An 18,922-nucleotide genomic window follows, 5' to 3' on the forward strand; every position below is an offset into this window, starting at 1 on the left:
CGGGGAGCGCGCACCCGCCGAGGGAGGCGGTGGGAGCGGAGGGAGGCGGGCGCAGCCGTGCGGGAGGGAGGAGCGGGCGGCCGGGCGCAGCCAATTCGGGGGACTCGTCCATTTTTCGGCGTGAGTCAGGCACGTCGGTGGGGTGATGCTGCGGCGCCGGGCAAGGGCCGGGCCAGCCGCGGGGAGCGGCCCGCCCGCTCGGGCCCGGAGTCTCGGCCGTGCCGCCGAGCGCAGCGGTGCTTCCTCCTTCCCGTGCCTCGCCGGCGCCATGGCCGGGGGCGCCGGGCCTGCCGCTCCCTGACACCCGCCCGCCCGCGGAGGTACCGCGCCCGCGGATGCGGGGGCCGCGCAGGGACGGCGGGGCGGGCTGAGGGGGCCGCAGACGGCGCTGGCCGCGGGTAAGGGCAGCTCAGATCGGGCAGGGAAGGGCGAGCGGCGGGCGGCGGAGCCGGCGGGGAGAGGAGGGTCCCGGGGCGGGGGTCTGGAGCTGGCGGGCTCCGTGCAGCTGCGGCCTCTGCTCCCCTCAGGCTGCTGCGTGCGGGACTCTCCGGGCAGCGGAAGGGAAGGGAAGAGGTGCCCGTGCCCCGAGCGGAGCTGCCCGCTTCTCACGGAGCCGCGCAAGGAAGGGCTGCAGCGGCAGCGTTTCGTGCTTCGTCAGCCCGGCGGTGTTTTGGCTTTGATTCCGTCTTGCTCCTACCTGCTCCTGGAGAAGAGGTCCCCGCCATGTCTCGCTACAGCCTCCACAACCTCCTGGACTGGATGTACGGCGGGGTGGACCCCAGCTTTGCCGGCAATGGAGGGCCGGAATGCGCCGCCTTTCTCTCCGGCCAGCAGCGCCTGCTGGAGAGTTTGGTTTTCCTCAGTGTGGGCACCGTGGAGATCCTCGTGTCCCTGTGGAAGCTGAGGCAGCAGCACGTCCAGGAGCTGGAGAATCTGCTGCAGCAGCCCCAGACGAAGCGGGAGAGCCTGGGCAAGAACGTGCTGCTGGTGCTGCTCTGCCTCATCTTTGGGCTGGAGGTGGGGTTCAAGTTCGCCACCAGGACTGTCATTTACCTCCTGAATCCCTGCCACGTGGTCACCATGATGCAGGTAAGGCTTGTGCAGGGTCACCTGGAAGTTTGCTTTTGTGATGTACTTGCAAAACAGTATTTCCCCCCCCCATAGTTGGTTTGTGGACCAAAAGTGTCTGGCAAAAATACAAATGCCAAGAATGATATAAATATTTTAAAACATAAGTTTTGGGTCAATTGAATCAAAAGGTATCAAAAAACCCAAGTCAGATGAAAAGGTGAAGTTGTAGCTATAACTAATGTCCAGATCTCTAGTTGAAAGTGTAGATAATTAAGGCTTTCTCATCACTTGCCTTCACCTGATCCTTGTTCAAGAATAGAAGGTGCTGTTCACACTGACAGCAGTGCTAAAATTTGCTAAAATCTAATGAAAACAAGATTAAATGCAAAACCAGCTATGTAATTTACATGCAGCTTTTCCAAGCAAGTCTCTTCTAGGGGTGTGATTCTATTTTGTGAAGGTGTTGGAGAAACAAATTACTCATTGTGCAGATACTGTTGGTTTACCTTTCTAATTTTAGAGGCTGAATAGTAAAGAAATGGGTGTTACCTGTTTCTCATATGTGGGGTGAACAAACTGATGTGGTCTATCATGTGTGGATAATCCATTTCCTTTTATGACTTGGGACATGGTTGTTGATGTGTTATAATGTGCAGTTTGTGTAGATTTCAAAATAATGGATACATAGACAAACTGTTACTGAACTGGGCTATCTAAAGCTTATAAGCTGTGTTTGTTAATATTTCTGTGCATGTACTTAACTATCACTTTTGCTGAGCTTGTTATGGAGTGTTGGAGATGTCAAAAATATTATTATTTCACTAATTTTATACCCTCAGCACTGAATGGCTTAAAAAATTCAAGGTCAAGAATTAAGTGAAGAATGCCAAAAAGGCTTTTATGAAAGTTGCCATGACAGCAATGTCTGTCTAAGATCAATAACAGATGAAAATCAGATCAATGCCATTCTGGGTCTCCTATTGCAGTATGTGAGGTGATCTGGGCAGAATCAGATCTAGCCTGTTGTTGGATTCACAGCTGGAGAGCATTTCCTAAAAGGCAGGAAAATATCTTTTCTGGTTGTTCCAGTGGTTTGAGAGATGAGTTTTATTTCAAGGGCAGGGGGACAAGCTGATACAGGAATATTCAAGACTTTTACAGCAATCAATTTACAGTTCCAGAAAGAAGGAGTAGGTTATATAAATTCCTAGGCTGTGATGCAGTGTTTGCACAGTAATTTACAGCATAGGACACTTCCTTCCCATGAAGTGATAAAGGATTGTTGTGAAATCAGCCAGTCAGTACTGAGGTGAAGGTATGCAAGGACTATGTAGAAATAATTAAAATAAATTAATATGGCCACATTTCCTTTCTAGGCAGTACACAATGATAACTGGAAAATTTTCCTATTAATTCTCTGGAAAAGAGGTGAGGATATATTAACAGTAGGATTTGAAAGTTTAGTTGTCTTTATGTTGTGATGTTAACAATAAGTACTCAGCTGAATGTTTCACAGACCTGGGACAGCCAGTTCTGTTCACCTCTTTCAATGATGCTTCCTGAGAGGGAGATGGAGTCTATTGAGAGTTAAGCTCTGTAGTCAGACATTGCCATTTCTGAATCTCTTTTTAACTAATTGTGACGTTTTAAAAATAATCCTAGCTAATTACTCACTAGAAATGGTGTTCCAGCATTTGTGAAATTGAAAAGGTGAGCATATTGGCAAAATGTGGAAGTCGTGCCCTTTCATCCTCAAAAAGATGCATTAGAAATAGGCTTAGGCTTAATGTAGAGAAAGAAAATAATGGTAAAACCAATGGCTTTCAGCAGACAAAGAGAGTTAGAGCCAAAGATTGTCAATGACCTTCACCAGCAGACAAGTAATACATAGTTGGAAAACATTGTTTTCGTGGCCTGAATTTGCTGAGGGCAACAGATTTGTAAGATGAAATATATGAAAATATATTTGCCCTTCTCTTCTTGAAGTAGTGTGTACATAATGCTGCTGTGTCTAAATAATAGCATGAACAAAGTAGAAGGTGAAGAGATGAAATGTGCTACAACAATCAAGATCACTTCAAAGGGAAGCCAACAGTAGCTGTTGATAAAGGTCTCATCTTTCACTCTGTTTCTGTTTTCATTTTCTTCAGCTGAGACTGTTTCACCTCAGCAACAAATACTCTGGGCTCTGAGCCAAAAATATTTGAAGTACAAATTTATGCTTCAGATTTTTCCCTGCATAAAAGTAAAATTCCTGTTTTTAAAAGACCTAAGACTGAAATGAGATCAAAGTAAAATGGAAGTTAGGTGTGTGTGCATTTGGGTAGATAAAATTGTGTAATACAATGGCTGCTGAGTTTTAGAAATGAGTCTGTTCTGACCAGGTGTCTGCTTTTTGCCTATCATGCCAACCTGTGTTCAAATCTTTTCATAAGTGGAAAGAACTAGTTTAGATGTGTCATTGCAGGGATGAAGTGTTGATCAAATGAATGTATTTGACTGCCTCAACAGGTCTCATGGCTAATCAGCTTCCTAGAATTTGTTGCCACCCTGTCATCTGCTTCAATTACTAGAAGCTGTGGCACTCGTTTCCTGTTCTGGGTTTTGGCTTCTTGCTTAGCTTTTGGAGGAAGAAGGGTGTTTCTTCACCAGTGAGAGAGAAATCCTTTTAGTCTTAAAAATGATATATATATATTGTAACAAAGGTGAGTGGAAACTGGTGTGGTTTCTCTGCCAGCTGTGGAGTGGGGATGGGGACTGTTTGTGCAGCAAGGGGAGAAGTCTGTGAAGGAATTCATAGTGAACTCTATCTTTACATAAAAAATGGTCTTTGTGAAAATTATTTGAATACCTCTGTTAGAAAACAAAAGCCACAAACCACTCTCCTTTTAGGACTGGCAATATGAGTGGACCAGTGCTGCTGCAGACCTGACATAAAAAGGAAACATTAAATCCCCAGACTGTTCAAAACTTTTGCCTTTCCATTGCAGGAAACAAAAATCAGCATATGTTCAAGGAACCAGGTGTTATATTTTCAAGACATTAATCCTTTCTAATATTTTAGAGGACATAATTGTGATATTGAAATTGGCTATGTGAAGGAAATGTTTAAAGTTTCTGATTGAGCAGTGTGAGAGGGAAGATTTCCTCGAGAGCCAAGTACAGCACTATTGATTTCTTTACAAGCTTTGTGGAGGAGACCTTGAGCAGCAGCCAGGTCTTGTGCTTGTTGAGAACTATGCACACAAGTGTTGTGTCCCTGTCTATGAGCATTGCTTTAGTGAGGTGAAAGGAAAATTTCAATCTTTGCAATGTCAAACCAAATGATTTCTAATCAATTTTCTTTATCTGTTCTGTATTCTTTAAACTATACTTGTACTAGTTTGAAAGCAAACCAGTGACAGATCCCAAGCCAGAACTACAATTTAATAGGAAGATTAAAATAAATGCAATAGTACAAAACCAGTGACAGAGTCAGGATACAGCCTGACACCCTGTGGGTCAGGGTGTTGGTAGCAGTGCAATTAAGGTGGCTGCAGAGCTCCTGCAGTGCCAGGTGTGGTTCTGTTGAAGCAGTGAGGTTGTAGAAGGGTGTGGTTTTCCTCTGAGGGTCCAGTGGTGGTGTAGATGGGATTCCTCTGGGAATCCAGTGGGAAAAGGTTGCTCTAGTGCTCCAAATTTCAGATTATATCCAGGTAGGAATGCTTGGCTCCTCCCCCAGGTGGAGCATCTCCCACTGGGATGATGTAACTGTATCAGTCATGCACTGAGACCCAATGTCCCCCTGGAGGGAGGATGGGGCTTGGAGGAGATGAAGAACTCTGCCCCACCTGGTTTTAACAGCTGGCAATAGAATACATACTTTTGGTTACATCTGGCATTGTAACCTAAGATGTTACTTTTCAGCCAAAACCCTTGTGTTCATGTAGCAGTTCTTTGTTTCACATTTAGTGAAGGAGCAGTTAGAATTCATATCAAAACCTTGTTCTACATAATTTGCTCCTGTACCCCCAGTTTGTAATTTGACACACAGAATTTGCAACCTGCTATTCACAATCAAGGTGACTTCATGCAAATGAGTAAACACAGGTGTCTCTTGATGTGCTGAAGACACCCAGCTGGAGTTAACAGGCAATTAAAATTAGGTGTAGACAGGAGCCAAGGCTAAAATTAGTCTGTATTGCAAAAGAGAAACTTGTAACCAAAAAAAGAAAAATGGAAGGAAAAAGCCATCTAAAGCAGAGGTTGTAGGTAATACTGGTAGAGTGAAGTAAGATTAAAAGGTCCTTTCCAGCATGAATGATTATGTGATTATTATAATGCTTTTCTTTTTAAAAGGATCTTCAGTATTAAACACTGCAGGTTATGACTGACCAGGCTGTAGAAATTAAAACAGCATGTGTATAACTTTATTGAAATATTAAGGAAGTGGCAGAAACATGACTGCAGTCTAATCCTAAAATGATAGGTACAGCCACTTGTTCTTGTAAACTATTGTGGATTTTGAACTTGACTTTAGTATGTCTAGGCCTTCTTCCAGAATGGTGCTTTAATACCAATCTTAAAATACATTTTGTAATTCTATTTTATTCTAGAAACAGTTTTGCAAAAATAATTTCTCAATGGTAAATTTCAGCTACTTAGTTATTGTAATTCTTGTCCAGTTCTTCACTGAATTAATCCACTTCAGCCAGTTAAGGACTGACATTTGTTTGGAATAAAGAAAAGTATGTTTGTAGGAAACATCTGTTTTGCTGGGTTATTGCTTTGGTGATTTTTTTTTAGGCAAAGAAAAGTAAATGTAATAGGGAAGCAATAGGTGGAAAGAAGGATAGGTTTCCCCTGGTGATTTTGGTCTGATGTTTGCATAAATAAAGTGAGTGCTAAGTGCATCTGCAGCTCAGTAAATACTAAATTCTGTGTTCATTACTTCCAGTTCTGGCTTCTTTAGAGACCTGGGTCCTTTTTGTCCTCTGCAAGAGATGTTGCTGTTTTCTGAAACAATGGGCTGTTTTCACAAATTACCTAATAAACATAGCTTGACTGAATTGTGCATCATTTGGGAATATGTAGCAAAATATATCTAGGTAATTACTTAGTTACTCCCTTTTCCCCCCTTTTAATTTGCATACATGGTTCCTATATGCTTCATAATATTTGGAAGAATCAGTTAAATTGTATATTTTTTTTTATATTCTGGCTCTTCAAAACCTTGAATTAAAATTAAAGGGACACAATTTCTTATGAAAATATATGCATTTTTCAAAGTGTAAGTCTATGAACAGAGACTTTCTTTTGAACATAAGTCTTTCTTTTCTCTTTTTACAGCTGCAAGTTAACTTGTGATGCTTTTTCTTACAGCTGATGGCTAGAGAGGAAATTCATGCTGGTGTGTGGTGAGAAAGGGCAGATGAAGAAGAATTAAAGCACTGACAGCACCAGTGTTTCTTGGTGGCAAGGCTCATTTCTTGCAAAGGAGTGCATTTTGCTTCCAGGAGGATGAGAGCAGCCTCAGGGACACAGCCAGGGAGTGACAGCTCAGGGAGAATCCATCAGCTCCTGTATCTCCAGTCTGCAGAGAACCATTGGTCTGGCCTTCAGAGCACCAGGACATGCTTGGATAGCTTAAGCTGCCCCTGGTTCCCAGAACTGGCAGGTTTTTTCTTAATTGGTACTTTTGTCCTAATTAGTTTAATTATAAGCAATGATTTTGTTGTGTTTAAAAAACACAATCAACTGCAGTTTAGAGGCTTTTACTGATACTGCAATTATTGTAATAATTACATGTAGGACTGAGGAAAAGCTTTTCTGTGATAGCTTTAACACTGTTTATACTTTGTTTCCCCATTGTGTTTACTTTTAGTGAATCCCAGCTTATAGCAGAGAAATGGGAAAACATTAGTATGAGGCAAGGCAGGGTTTCTTAGCCAGGAATAAAAGTAATTTTTTGTTTAATATAAAGAGGATAGCAAATGTGTCCTAAGGCTGTGATTCAGTTTTCTTTGTTTGAAGTGATTATGGACCAGCCTTTTTAATTTAAACAAGATTTGGCCAGTGATGCTTTATCCTAAGCTTTAGTGCAGGTGCCAGGGACCACAGGAACACTTCATGGTGTAGTGGATGTTCTAGTTCAAGAACTGCAGTTAAGCCTTTGTTTTGAAGTTGCTAGAATTTGGAAATACTGATGTGCTTCAGGCTGTAATGCATTCTTAGATAATTCTCTCACTTATTCTGACTATTCTTAGGAGAAAAGAACATAAAAAGTGGGGAGCTGACAATGGATATCTTGCTCTCTAAGCAGGAGCAGGAACTGCATTATCCGAAACTGTGGATGAAAAAGCTTAGCTTTCTCTGACCCCAAATATTTACACTGAGTGTTATCATCTAAAGGCCACTAGATGAATGGTTAGGTAACCAGATATTGGTTTGTTTTGATGAGATCATCACAGGTTTTAAGCAAATATCATTCAAAGTGTGACATGTGTAGTTTGAACAAGATATTAGGGAGATAAAGGCCTCTTTCTGTTTCTTTTTTCTTCTTCTGTTAAGAGTTTTTTCCAGAACAGAACTTTCTGTGTACTATCCAGTGTTATGGTGTATTGCTGTTGGCTGCAATATATTTTTAGGATGGATTTTTTTATCCTATGTGGCAGTTTCACACATCATGTATGTTGTTTGCTGGTAACTTAAACTGATATTTCATGAGTAGCTGCCTGAAACAGGCAAAAAAGAAATCCTACCTCTCATAGGATTTCAGTGGAGTGGTGAATGAAAACAGCAGCAGTAACCACACTGGACACATTAAATTCCAGGGACTGGGATGTCCTTCATCTCATGGTTTCCAGTCTCAGAACCCTTGTTTGCTGTCAGTGTTGGCAGTCCCAGCTGTGGAGTTTTTCTGAAGGGGTTTTACACCAGCCACATCCCCTGCAGCAGTCTGAACCCTGTCAGTGCTCACCAGAACAAATCCTGTGCCAGGAATGTGAAACCTGCAGAGTGTAATGGGACTCACATTTCTGGTGGCACTTCCTCAGGGCTTTCATTGAAGTGCTGAGGGTTTCTTTATTCAGATGGCCAAGTAATTAGTGTCAAGCAAATTTAATGGTTTGCATTGTAATACTTTGTTGGTTAGTGAAATGCCAACTTAAATTATCAGGAATGCAGTGTTGCATGCTGTAGCTTTTTGTGGATTGTGGTACTATTTCATTGGTAAGAGTTGGCTGTAGTAAAAGTTGGCTATTAGTTACTACCTGTCTTGTGTTTTTAAAGAGTAAAAATTTCTGCTGTAAAATCCTACAAAATGAGCAATTTCCAACTGTGACAAGAAAAGGTGTTTGTGACTCAGGGCAGAGTAGAGCAGGGCTTTTCTTCAATGATTTTGCTTTTGTAGAAAACCAATACAAAACTTCCTTCTCAGGGGGAAAATAACAAAAGTGAATATGCATGTGACAATCTTCTTGTGAACTCGTGTGTCACTGACAGAGGGAGATGGAAGTTAATCTAAATTCAGTTTAAATAAAATTTTCTTAAGAAATTGGAATTAGAATTGGTTTGTTTTTAAATTCAGCCTCTTTGTTCTTTTATCTCAGATATGTTTTTAATTGTCAGGTTTTGTTCAAGCACTGATTTAAGAATGGGGAATGAAGTAACCCACTACTGGTGAAGGGCTGGTGCAGATAGTAGTCAGAGAAAAAGGAAAAGTAACTTCAGTGACCTCTAGTGAGGTGTAACTTCAGTGACCTCAATTCCTAGGGTGTGATAGCTAATGCTAATGCACTCCTAGAAGGACCTGAGACGTGTGTTAATAATTAATCCTGAACTATGACCAGTCTAGAAATCTTTCACTTAAGACTCTAAAAGGGAAGAAGGTGAATATGGGTTTGCTGATTAAACAAACTAATGTGGAAGGGCAGGCTAACCTAGAATGTCCCAGTGGACATGGATCATGTACAGTACATTAGGTTGTAGAGGATGGAAGCTGTTCAGCTTGCTGCACATCTTCCATCCCTGGGCAGAACTGGGCAGCTGGGGATGGAACCTGGGACAGGCAGCTTATTCCAGAGTCTGCTTTATGTGACACATAAACTGCTTTTACTGTAGTATTTCTTAATGCTCTGTCAGCAATCTTGCTTTGAGTGTCCTTGGCACTAGATTAACAGAGGACACATGAATCCCTGAACCTGCCTGACAGCTGCACTGGGGCAGCTGTGGTTTTTATGCTAAAATATGAAATACATTCAACTTGCTCCTATTTAACAATTAGAATGTAACATCTTTTGTCAAACCACAGATATGATTTTTATTTTTTTATTTATTATTTTTCAATCTAGCAGTACAGTTAAATGTAAAATAAGAAACCAACTATGTTTGATGGTTTGTGCACTTTTTTCCACCTCTTTAAACTGGTGCACTTACCTATTGCTGAAGTCCAGATATGCAAACTTTAAAATAGGTTTCTTGAATAAAACTATTTCTATATTAATCTAGAAAAAAAAAAAGAATCAAACCCACTAATATCTCCAAATTAATGGGATAACTGCAGCACATACAATGCTTGACATGCCAGAAATGATTTGCAGCCCAGTCCTGCATTAGTTCAGAGCAGCCCTGAGTTCAGCCCTTAGCTCCTGTCTCAAGGAAGGAATATGGATTGGTGCTGTGCTGGCCACTGCAGTCCCCAATCTCCAGCCCTGCTGGTCCATCGTGTGTGGGGGTGTGACCTTTGTCTCTGGGCTTGTGCAAGGCAGGGCTGGCCACGCACTTCCTCATGCCAGAAACATTTCCCAAGGGGATGGATAATTGTACTTATAGTCTTGCAAAGTATAGTGACAGAATTTCTGATTTTTCACTTTCATATGGGTCCTCAAGGTTGAAGTGAACTTCTGTGGATTAACCAGAGTGAGGAGATTCTCTGCAATTTACTGCCTGAGAAGAGTTGTAGAATCTTCTGGTCCTGTGCTTCTGCTTCTTCAGCCATCCTGTCTCTCAGTATTGCCCCCATCTAGGACTTCTTATCTTTGTGTGTGGCATTCAGGAAATGCAATTTTGTACTTCCTCTTTCTCTTGCACCCATTAGCCTCAGTTTTTTACAGATATTAATCTCTGTGTGGAAGATGTTTTGTAACTTTTTTTTTTTGAGTGTGGGAAGGGAAAGGCAGTGGTCAGAACTATGCTTATAATCCACCCTATCAGACAATGTATATATTGTAGTTAATTTTTCCCATCCAAAATAGCTAATTTTGTCTATTTTGGGCTAATTCTTCTGTTCTTCTTTCATTTGTAAGGTGAAAATATAACAGGTGACTGAAGAAAGGGGGACATGAACTTGTTTCCTAGTGTTTCTTCTGAACTGAGAGTTGAGTTATCCTGCCTTGGGCAAGGACAACTTCCCTGTGCTTTACCATACCCACTGCCTGTGCCTGCTGGAGCCCTGCAGGGCCAGCTGGGCTGGGCACTCTGAGCCCCAGTGCCTCAAAACTCAGCAGCTCTGCAGGAGAGCAGAGGCTGGAGCTCTGCACAGCCCTGCTGCTGGCTTGACTCAGGGTTCTTTGCTTTGTGGAACAGAAATGTTCCCCCTGCAAGGCAAAGGATTGATTTCCCATATGACACTGAAAAGTAGTGGGATTATGGGATCAGTGTGGGAACACTTGTGTTGGGGCTTATGGGCTTGTCTGCTGTGAACTGTGTATTTAAGACTGCTGATACTCTGAGCTGAGTAATGACACTTTTTATACAGATCTTTGAAAAATCAGATGCAAGTGTGTCCTTTAAAATTTCCCTTTAAGAAGAGATTTGTTTATCATGGCAAGTATCTACATATGTAGAGAGAAAGTGTTGATATTAAGCTGCTAAAGCTGAAGCATTTGAAAATATCTTCCATGATCCTAAACTTTTAGCATAAAAATTCTGGTAATGATTTCTCTGCTGCCATGAAAAATGGAAGCCAGGCTTATGTTCTGAAAGATCCCTTTAAAAGAGGGATTTTCATGCTTAAAAAAAGTTAAATATTTGGTTTTCCCCTCATCAGGGTCTGAAACTGTTTCTCTCAGTAGAGTTGAAATAAAAATAATCAGCTGTGAATCGTGTTCCCTTTGCCTGTCTCCATGGCAGTGAAGTGATTTGAATTGGTATGTCCATCTCAGTCCTTGTAACACTGCCATCCTTTGAAATGGGAGCTGTTTTAGTCCTCAGTGCTGGGACTCAGGCAGTGCCCAGACTCAGATTGTAGCTTCTGCTCTACCATGTAGTAGTTGGACTACTCTGCAGGGTGTTAGAAAAAGAAGGGTCTAATGTCATTAAGACATATTTATAGTTTGTTTATTTTGTGCATGCAGAGAAGAAGATCAATTTATAGGGTTGAGATTTTTTAATTTGGTTTTTTTTTTTTTTTTTTTTTTGGTTTTGTTCTTTTTTAAGATGTAGGAGATAAAAAGAAATTGAATTCTCCTTTGGAAGAGAAGAATTTGTTTCATGGAAGTATTAACCCTGTTTCAATAGTAACATAAATCTCCTGTCAGATTTCTGAATTTAAGCAAATGATAAAATAATCAAATTTAAAACTCCAGATGAACTGATGAGTCTCTGGATATCATATCTCTGTTTGCTAACATACAACATGAAGAGTTTAAAAATTTTGACTCTGCATGTAGGTTGCATGTGAGAAAATACTTTTCACAGAAGAGCTGTACAAGATATTTATGGTCTCCAAAGAAGGGAAAATACAGTCCACAATTCAAGGAACTTTAGTTAGTAAACAAAGTTTATTCCAAAATATGCAACAATGGAATAATGAAGCATAATGAGTGTTAGATACTTTTGCCAGAAGCTGTATGGGTCTTGCATGAAAGGTGATGTACAGAGCTCTCATAAGATTTTTCTGGCATGTACTTTTTTCTTCTTTGTTTCCCTTAGCACAGGAAAACATCCATTAGTGATTCTAATCATGAACCTGTTGTGTTCTCTTCCTCCTTAACCTGCCCTAAAGAGTTGAAATTGCTTGCTTTTTAAATGCAAGACTTCAGAGAAACTGATTGGATTTTAACAGTGTTCACTGAGAAAATGTCTTGAGGTAGATTCCATTAAATTTAATTGCTGCCTCTCTTACTCTGCCTTTGTTAGAGTGTTGTATGACTTGGGAAAAACAATTTGAGTCTGTGCTGTGTTCTAAGCTGTTCTTGAGACTTGAATGGAAAATACCAGACAGGTGTCTGTCTATTAGGAACTTGACCTGCAAATAAAATATTTGGAATGTGTACATTTATTTGTATAGTAATGACAGGAAGCCCCTTGTGTATGAAAGGGCTCAGTAGGATGATCCAGATTTGAACATTTCTTCTATTGCTGCAAGTGCATGGTCTGGTAGTGATTAATGTCAGTATCCATTGGAGGCCTCTTCCTAACCCTGCAACACTTGAAAGAAACACATTTGGTGAATTGTCCAATCTGACATCACAAAGCAGACATAGTGTCCAAGTGTTCTCACTCAGTTCAGTGATGATCTGTTTTGTTGGTTGTCAGTGAAATAATGTATTGTGGGTTTATTTTAGGAACAGCAGTAAAAACTGAGATCCATATTTTGCTGAAATACTGAACAGTAAATCAGAGTTTCTTCTTTGCTGTAGTGGGCAACATAAAAAAAAAGAATTTTTATTACTGAATATTTATGTAGTAATGTCCTCATATCTAGAGCAAGACTTGTTTATCTGAAGTTACTGTGTGAGATTTTGGCACTGGTGAAGGGAAGGACAATGGTGATGTTGTAAATGCTGATATTTAGCACAGCAAGACCTCAACTGATTCATGATACAGTAATCTGGTTCATGAGAGACCTTTTATAATGCCAATAATAACTGGCTAGACTTTGACTGGTTTCATAGGCACTGTCAGAAGCTGAACCCTCAGTGCTGCTACTGTTTAAATCTCTTTTTATGTAGGTAGTGGGAGACCTTTTGATTTGTTAAAGACTTTAAATCTTTTCCAGCTCTGCTGTAAAACATGTCTTCTGGCAAGAAATTATTTGTGACATATAGAACTGAGTAGGAAAGATTTATAAAATGGATTCTAAAAGAGGTCACTGTCATTGATTTAAATTTGTTTCTAACATTTCAGATTTTTCTTCTTGCCTGTCCCCCGTGTCGGACTGCAATGATTCTCTTCAGGTATTATCTCTTCCTTACTGTATTTCTGTCCACTTGTACAATGTATTTTAGAAGTTAATTTATAAAATACTAAGGGAAATATCACGTTGGAAAGGCATATTGGCAGGATTGATAAATGACACTTTGAAAAGCGTCAGGGCTTAAATCAGGGTGTTGGGTCCCTTCTCCTTGCTTCTTGTGTGTTGGTGGGATTGGCCTTGCTGATGAATAAGAATTAGCTCAGTAACAGTGGATTAATGCAGATTAAAATATGAGCTGCTATAATTTGTGTCATGGGCCTTGAACCTTTTTACCATCCTCAGTAGAAAATGTAACTGGGCCTTGCTGGAAGCCATGCAGGCAGTCTGGGTCTGATTTCAAAATTGTGGATACATGAAGTTAAATAGGCAAAGCAAATTCTCTCTGGCTTGATGGGTTTTTCTCAGATCTGTGCAGTCTTTTCCAAAAGCCTGCATATTGTTATTAACTTGTGCAGCAGCAGCAGAGCCCAAGGTGCAGCTGAGGGTGCAGCCAGGGTGTTGAGGGGAGGGTCAGGGATTCCCTGGGCACTGGTACTTGGCACTGGCTGTAGCTGCCATTATGGCATTAAGCTCTGCTCTTCCTTGTCTTAGTCCAGGCAAAAATGGTGCTGGGGGAATGCCTTAGACAGTCCTCCTGCAGCTTTTCCCTGCTGTTCCTTGTTTCTGCAGGGATTATGCTGAACAAAGACTCTGTATAAGTATCTCTGTCTTGGAGAGTATGAAAAGTATGTTTCCTGCCCAGGAAGTATTTGCTAAAGACCAGTTGTAAAGCAAAGGCCACAATATTTGTTGTTTTTCAGAATGGGTATATCTATTTTCTAACACCCTGACAGCATATAAATTATATTGGAAAATCTGTTTTTAAACTGTAGTACCTTTTCCTCCCTCAAGTTACTTTTAAATTCCTAGAAGTTTGAAAGACAGTGGTGGGAGACAATTTATTCTTTAGTTTGTGTCTGATGTAAAATAAACTGAAACAGTTCTGATACCAATTTTCTGTTCCTGTGATCCAACAGTAGTTCAGAAAAAAGATGGCTGAAAGCTATACAAATTATGGAGTATAATACTTTCCTGCATTATACTTTGCTTAGGACTTGCTGTTGCATTTTGATAAATGTAATTATTTTATTTAAGGGACTTCTTTCAAATTCTTAAAGCTTCTTTGAAGCTGTGCATGCACAGCATTAAAGAGGAGTAAAACCCTTTATCAGAGATGCTATATTAAGCTCTGCAAGACAAGTGAACAGCAGAATTCCAACTGTTTAGTAGCTTGCATCATGAACAGGATTATGGGCAGCCCAGGCTTTCTAGGAATCCAAAGCTCATTATAGAAAGCAGTCCTACTTTAGGAAATTCTTTAAGTGTGTATTTAAAGATAGAGTTTTGTCCAGTTTTATTGCATTTAACAGTGACTTAATTAAAATTCAAGCCTAAATAATTTTTAAGTGTCTTGCTCTTTTATTGAAGAGATACTACATAAAAGACATGAAAATATTATTATTTCATTTTATTTCCATGTGTGAAAATAACATCTCATCTCTTTTTTAAGGTTGCAGATGCATATGCTGAATGGGGCCCTCTTAGCATTGCTGTTTCCTGTTGTTAATACACGCCTGGTGAGTGTACTGTGGGTTTCCTTCTCCTTTTGATTCCTTCCTAAAAGGTTATCTTTGGAGAGATGTCAGATGTTTGCTTTGCTTGGCCTTTTAAAGTTCATTTTACCAGGCTGTAGACTCCTGGTCACTACAGTGGAGCCAAAATAGCAATCTTGGATTTTGGGATGTTTGAAACTTGGTATGAGAAGAGAGCACTGCTGTATTGAGTGTTAGCTCCATTCTAGCCACCAATGGAGGGAAAACTTGATGGCTTTGAAAGAGGCTTTCACAGGTTAGCCTTGTGGCCTGTGGTCAAAATTCCATTTCAGACATTTCAAGCTCTGTAAATGTAAGATTCCTCAGGCTGGAAAATGCCAAATGTTGTTGTTGGCTGTCATTCCCTCACCCCCAAGATTAGGCACAGCAGATTTTTTTTTCCCATACAAGTTTTCAAATCTGCTGTAAAACTTCAGTCTCCTGGGCAAAAAATTAGCCTGTTGGTGTTCCTAGTGAGATTCTTAAACCCATTGAGATTTAAAGGTAAAAAAAGCTATTTTGAGTGTGAGTTGAATGATGTATTTTTGAGGATTATTTCAAGAGCTGTTCTCCATGCATATGAGAGGGGGTGTATATGTATGTATGACTAGATACTTTTGATTTTTTCATATGATTTATCTGCAAAAATCTGTTGTTGCAGCTATTTTAATGTCTGTTTTAAGACAGATAGGAGTACTTTATATTTAAGCAAACTACATCCATAATAAAGGGTGAACTAATATTATTAACAAAATGGTTGTGGACTTCAGACTCCATTTCAGATATTGTTGGTTGATTTCCACTTGCAAGTCTTGACTGTCTAAATAGGATGGAGTATAAACTTATGCTTATGTGCAGTTTGAAATTACATTTTATTAAAACATGATACCATTGAAGAGGCAACAAATTAATAAAACAAATGTTCTTTTCCTGATAAGGAAAACTCTTATTTTATATTTAAAGCCATCTAGTTTTTAAATATATATAATCTTAGGCATGACAAAATTGGTCTGGGTAACCTTTGAAAGAAAAAATGTTGAAGTATTTAATAAATTATCAGCTTGTATTTTCTCTGCCATTATCACAGATCTCATTTATATTAGGGCAGTGGTGATTAAACAAGAAAGATACAGACTACTTATAAAATTGTTCCTGTAATTTGGAACAGAGTAGTCAAAAGATACTGTCCAAAAGTTAATATTTTTGGAATAATTAGAACTTCAGATATTTTTGGCCTGACAGCTGCTTGCCAGGCTTTTCACTTTTCCATGTTTCTTCTGGCACAGGATATGTGGGTGATGTTGTACAGCACTGCCTTGATCAGACTCTCTCATGGCAGACACACATTCTGCTCCACAGCTCTCACTGTGGTTTTAACACCAACATTGTCCTGAAACAGGAAATGTCTCCTAAAACCTAGTAGGAATTAAAAAAAATAACAAACCTCAATTTTTTTCTAAGCTGGCTGCTCTGGTTTTTTAATATCTACGTGGAAAACTTTTGATTCAGTCATTCAGAATGAGAGACAATCATTGCTTCAGCAGATGATGGATGTTTTAGTGGGTATCAGGATTTGGGCTGTGTTAATTTGTTCAAAGTAATTTCCAGAACACCTCTTACATTTTGTGGCAGAGACTGTTAGGGTCATGTGTTTTTGCTAGCAATTACATTACTTAATGAAATGCAAATGTCTTTTTGGAAATATGCTTCACTGTTAAGTTATCCTGAAGTGGAAGCTTCTGGCATAATTTCATGGTTTCCATTTTCTTGTAATGTATCTCTTAATTTTTTGTTGTTGTTGTTTTTTTAGAACCTCAGTAATTTCAAAATTCTTTTAAAATAGTAGTGTATTGCCAGTGAAAATGGAGATTTGCCATATTCACTGAAACTACAGTAGGAAGTTTCTACCTTCTTTTATTTTAATATTTCAGTCAGACTATGCTAAACAATGCAGTTAAAAATCTTGTTGCACTATAACAGGCACCTGGGATGGTGTTCAAAAAATGTAGTCTGAAAGATGAGGTCAGTTTATTCTGTTCTTTCCAAGGAAACATTCTCCTGCCTTGGCGTGAGGTTGAGGTGCCAACAGTTAACAGACTTAAGCAACAGATGCACCCACTTGTATTTGTTTGGCACCCAAACATTGCAGTTATTTGCTACATTATTTGCCATGTGCTGATGAAATTAAACTCTGTGCTTTGGGATAGACATTGGATAAAAAGCTAAAACTGTTTCTTGTCCAGTCAGTGCTTTTGTGAGTTCTTCTTATCCCTTCAGAAATGAAGGAGAAGAAGATGCTGAGGGAATTGGCTTGTTAAGCTCCCAAAAGGGATCCAGCAAGGTTTAAGAGGATACACAGGAGTAGAAAGATTTCTTTTTACTCTGTATTTAAATTCTATGGCACACAGTGTAGGTCCTGATAACCTCACTGTGCATGTAAATTCACTTGACTGCCACAAAAATTCAGACTGTTTGGACAGTAACTGGGTCTGCTGGAGCTTTCATGTTGCATTAATCAAATGTTAAAGAAAGGTCTTTCCACTGGTTTAAAAGTGGGGATTTTTTGCAAGCTGATGTCCTGAAAATGTTCATATAGATAAAGTAAAAAACAGGACATGTCCCAAAAATGTTGGATACATGGGTATCAGCTCACATGGCTGAGATGGTGCACTTTTAATGTTTCCAGAAGCTGCTGTGTTCTATTATTAGAACTATTTGGCCTGAGAGATCCACATTCTAAACCTGTGTTAGGAGTAGAATCATACTCTGAGCAGGACTTTGAGTGCATTCTGTGTATGCTCCAATCATTGGCTGCTGTATTGCTGCTGATTGTTAGAGAAATAATTCACTGCACTCAATAGTTGGCCTGTAATGGCTGTGCCTGCACAGCAGAATGGAATAGGTTTGGTAGCACATTGTCATCTCTAAACTGGCTTAATCTGATTGGCACAGGGAAAGCAACAGGAGCAGTGGGGGCTGTTGAGAGATGGTGGCTGGTAGGTGATAAAGCCAAAGTTTGTGCATATTTGGGCACATGTTCATGCTATGTGCATTAAAATGGTATGAGTGTGTCATTTACTGATAATGTCTAAGAAGGTGGCTGGTACAGTACAGTTTGGTGTTTTTTAGGCTGTTCTGGGTGTCCTACAGGAAAGACCAGAATCTGAGAGTTGAGTCCCTTCTATTCCTTTTCTGCCACACTCTGCAGCCTTTGTAGAGAATGATGGAGGAGGTGCTCTTGCACAGTGCAGTGCTTGAGCCAGGGTATAAATAATTAACAGAGAGTGGAGTGCTATTGTCAGAAACCAGAGCAAAGTGTCAACCTGTGAGCCTACTGAAAACCAACTGCTGTGTCTGAATGTTTAATCTAAATCTTTATGTCCATACTGTCTTGGGGTGAACTCAAAATATCTGACTTCTGGGCTCCACTCTACTGCTGCCTTGAAGAGAATTTTCTAAAGCTGAATTCAGTGCATGGAAAGATCTCATTGTGCTCTTTGGACAGTAGCTGGTTTAAGTTAGAACATGAATTCTTACTTGTTTTCACAAAGAGATTCTGGAAATCCTTGATTGATGGGCGATCCCTTGTGCCTTGTCTTCATTTCCAGTTTCTCCTCACATGTGAGAGGTGCTTATGCTTTTATTGATAAAACTGTTTATAGACAAGGCACAAGATGCAGGTGAGTTAGTTGCTCAGTGCAGCTTGCTTTTTGTGTTTGTTGTAGCCTGGCTATACAACTTGAGTGCTTGGTTGTACAGCAGCTCTGCAGCTCTACAGCAGGAAATGCACTTGCAGAATCAGCCAGGCTTCAGAACAAGCCGTCTTTTACAGTGGGAAAAAGATGTTTTGTTTTACACACAAAAAAATACTGTCAGCACTACTGCAGCATAACAACTGTTACTCTGTTCTCAGGAGTGTCCCAGCACAGTGTTTGTGTAACAGATCCTCACAACTCCATGGCTGTGGAAGCCCTTTTGACACCACAGATAAATGGAGAATGCTCCTTGGCAGGAGTGAGTGCCTCATGTTGTGGTGTTGATA

At 40.1% G+C, this 18,922-nt stretch overlaps 1 protein-coding gene across 2 annotated transcripts in view; it reads left to right on the forward strand.

The window, feature by feature from the left end:
- The first annotated feature begins 246 nt into the window (after positions 1 to 246).
- Positions 247 to 18,922, forward strand: part of TMEM164 (transmembrane protein 164) — a 35,551-nt gene continuing 16,875 nt past the window's right edge. Inside the window, exons 1-4 of one of the 2 annotated variants that reach the window (XM_058032771.1) lie at positions 247 to 320; positions 528 to 1,089; positions 13,180 to 13,229; positions 14,799 to 14,865. In XM_058032771.1, coding sequence (XP_057888754.1) covers positions 724 to 1,089; positions 13,180 to 13,229; positions 14,799 to 14,865 — 483 coding nt within the window. In that variant the 5' untranslated portion in view covers positions 247 to 320; positions 528 to 723. Of the gene's footprint in view, positions 321 to 350; positions 399 to 527; positions 1,090 to 13,179; positions 13,230 to 14,798; positions 14,866 to 18,922 lie in introns of those variants that run through there. The other variant, XM_058032772.1, reaches the window with a different exon arrangement.

Source organism: Melospiza georgiana, chromosome 12 (genome assembly GCF_028018845.1).
Source record: "Melospiza georgiana isolate bMelGeo1 chromosome 12, bMelGeo1.pri, whole genome shotgun sequence".
NCBI lineage: Eukaryota > Metazoa > Chordata > Aves > Passeriformes > Passerellidae > Melospiza > Melospiza georgiana.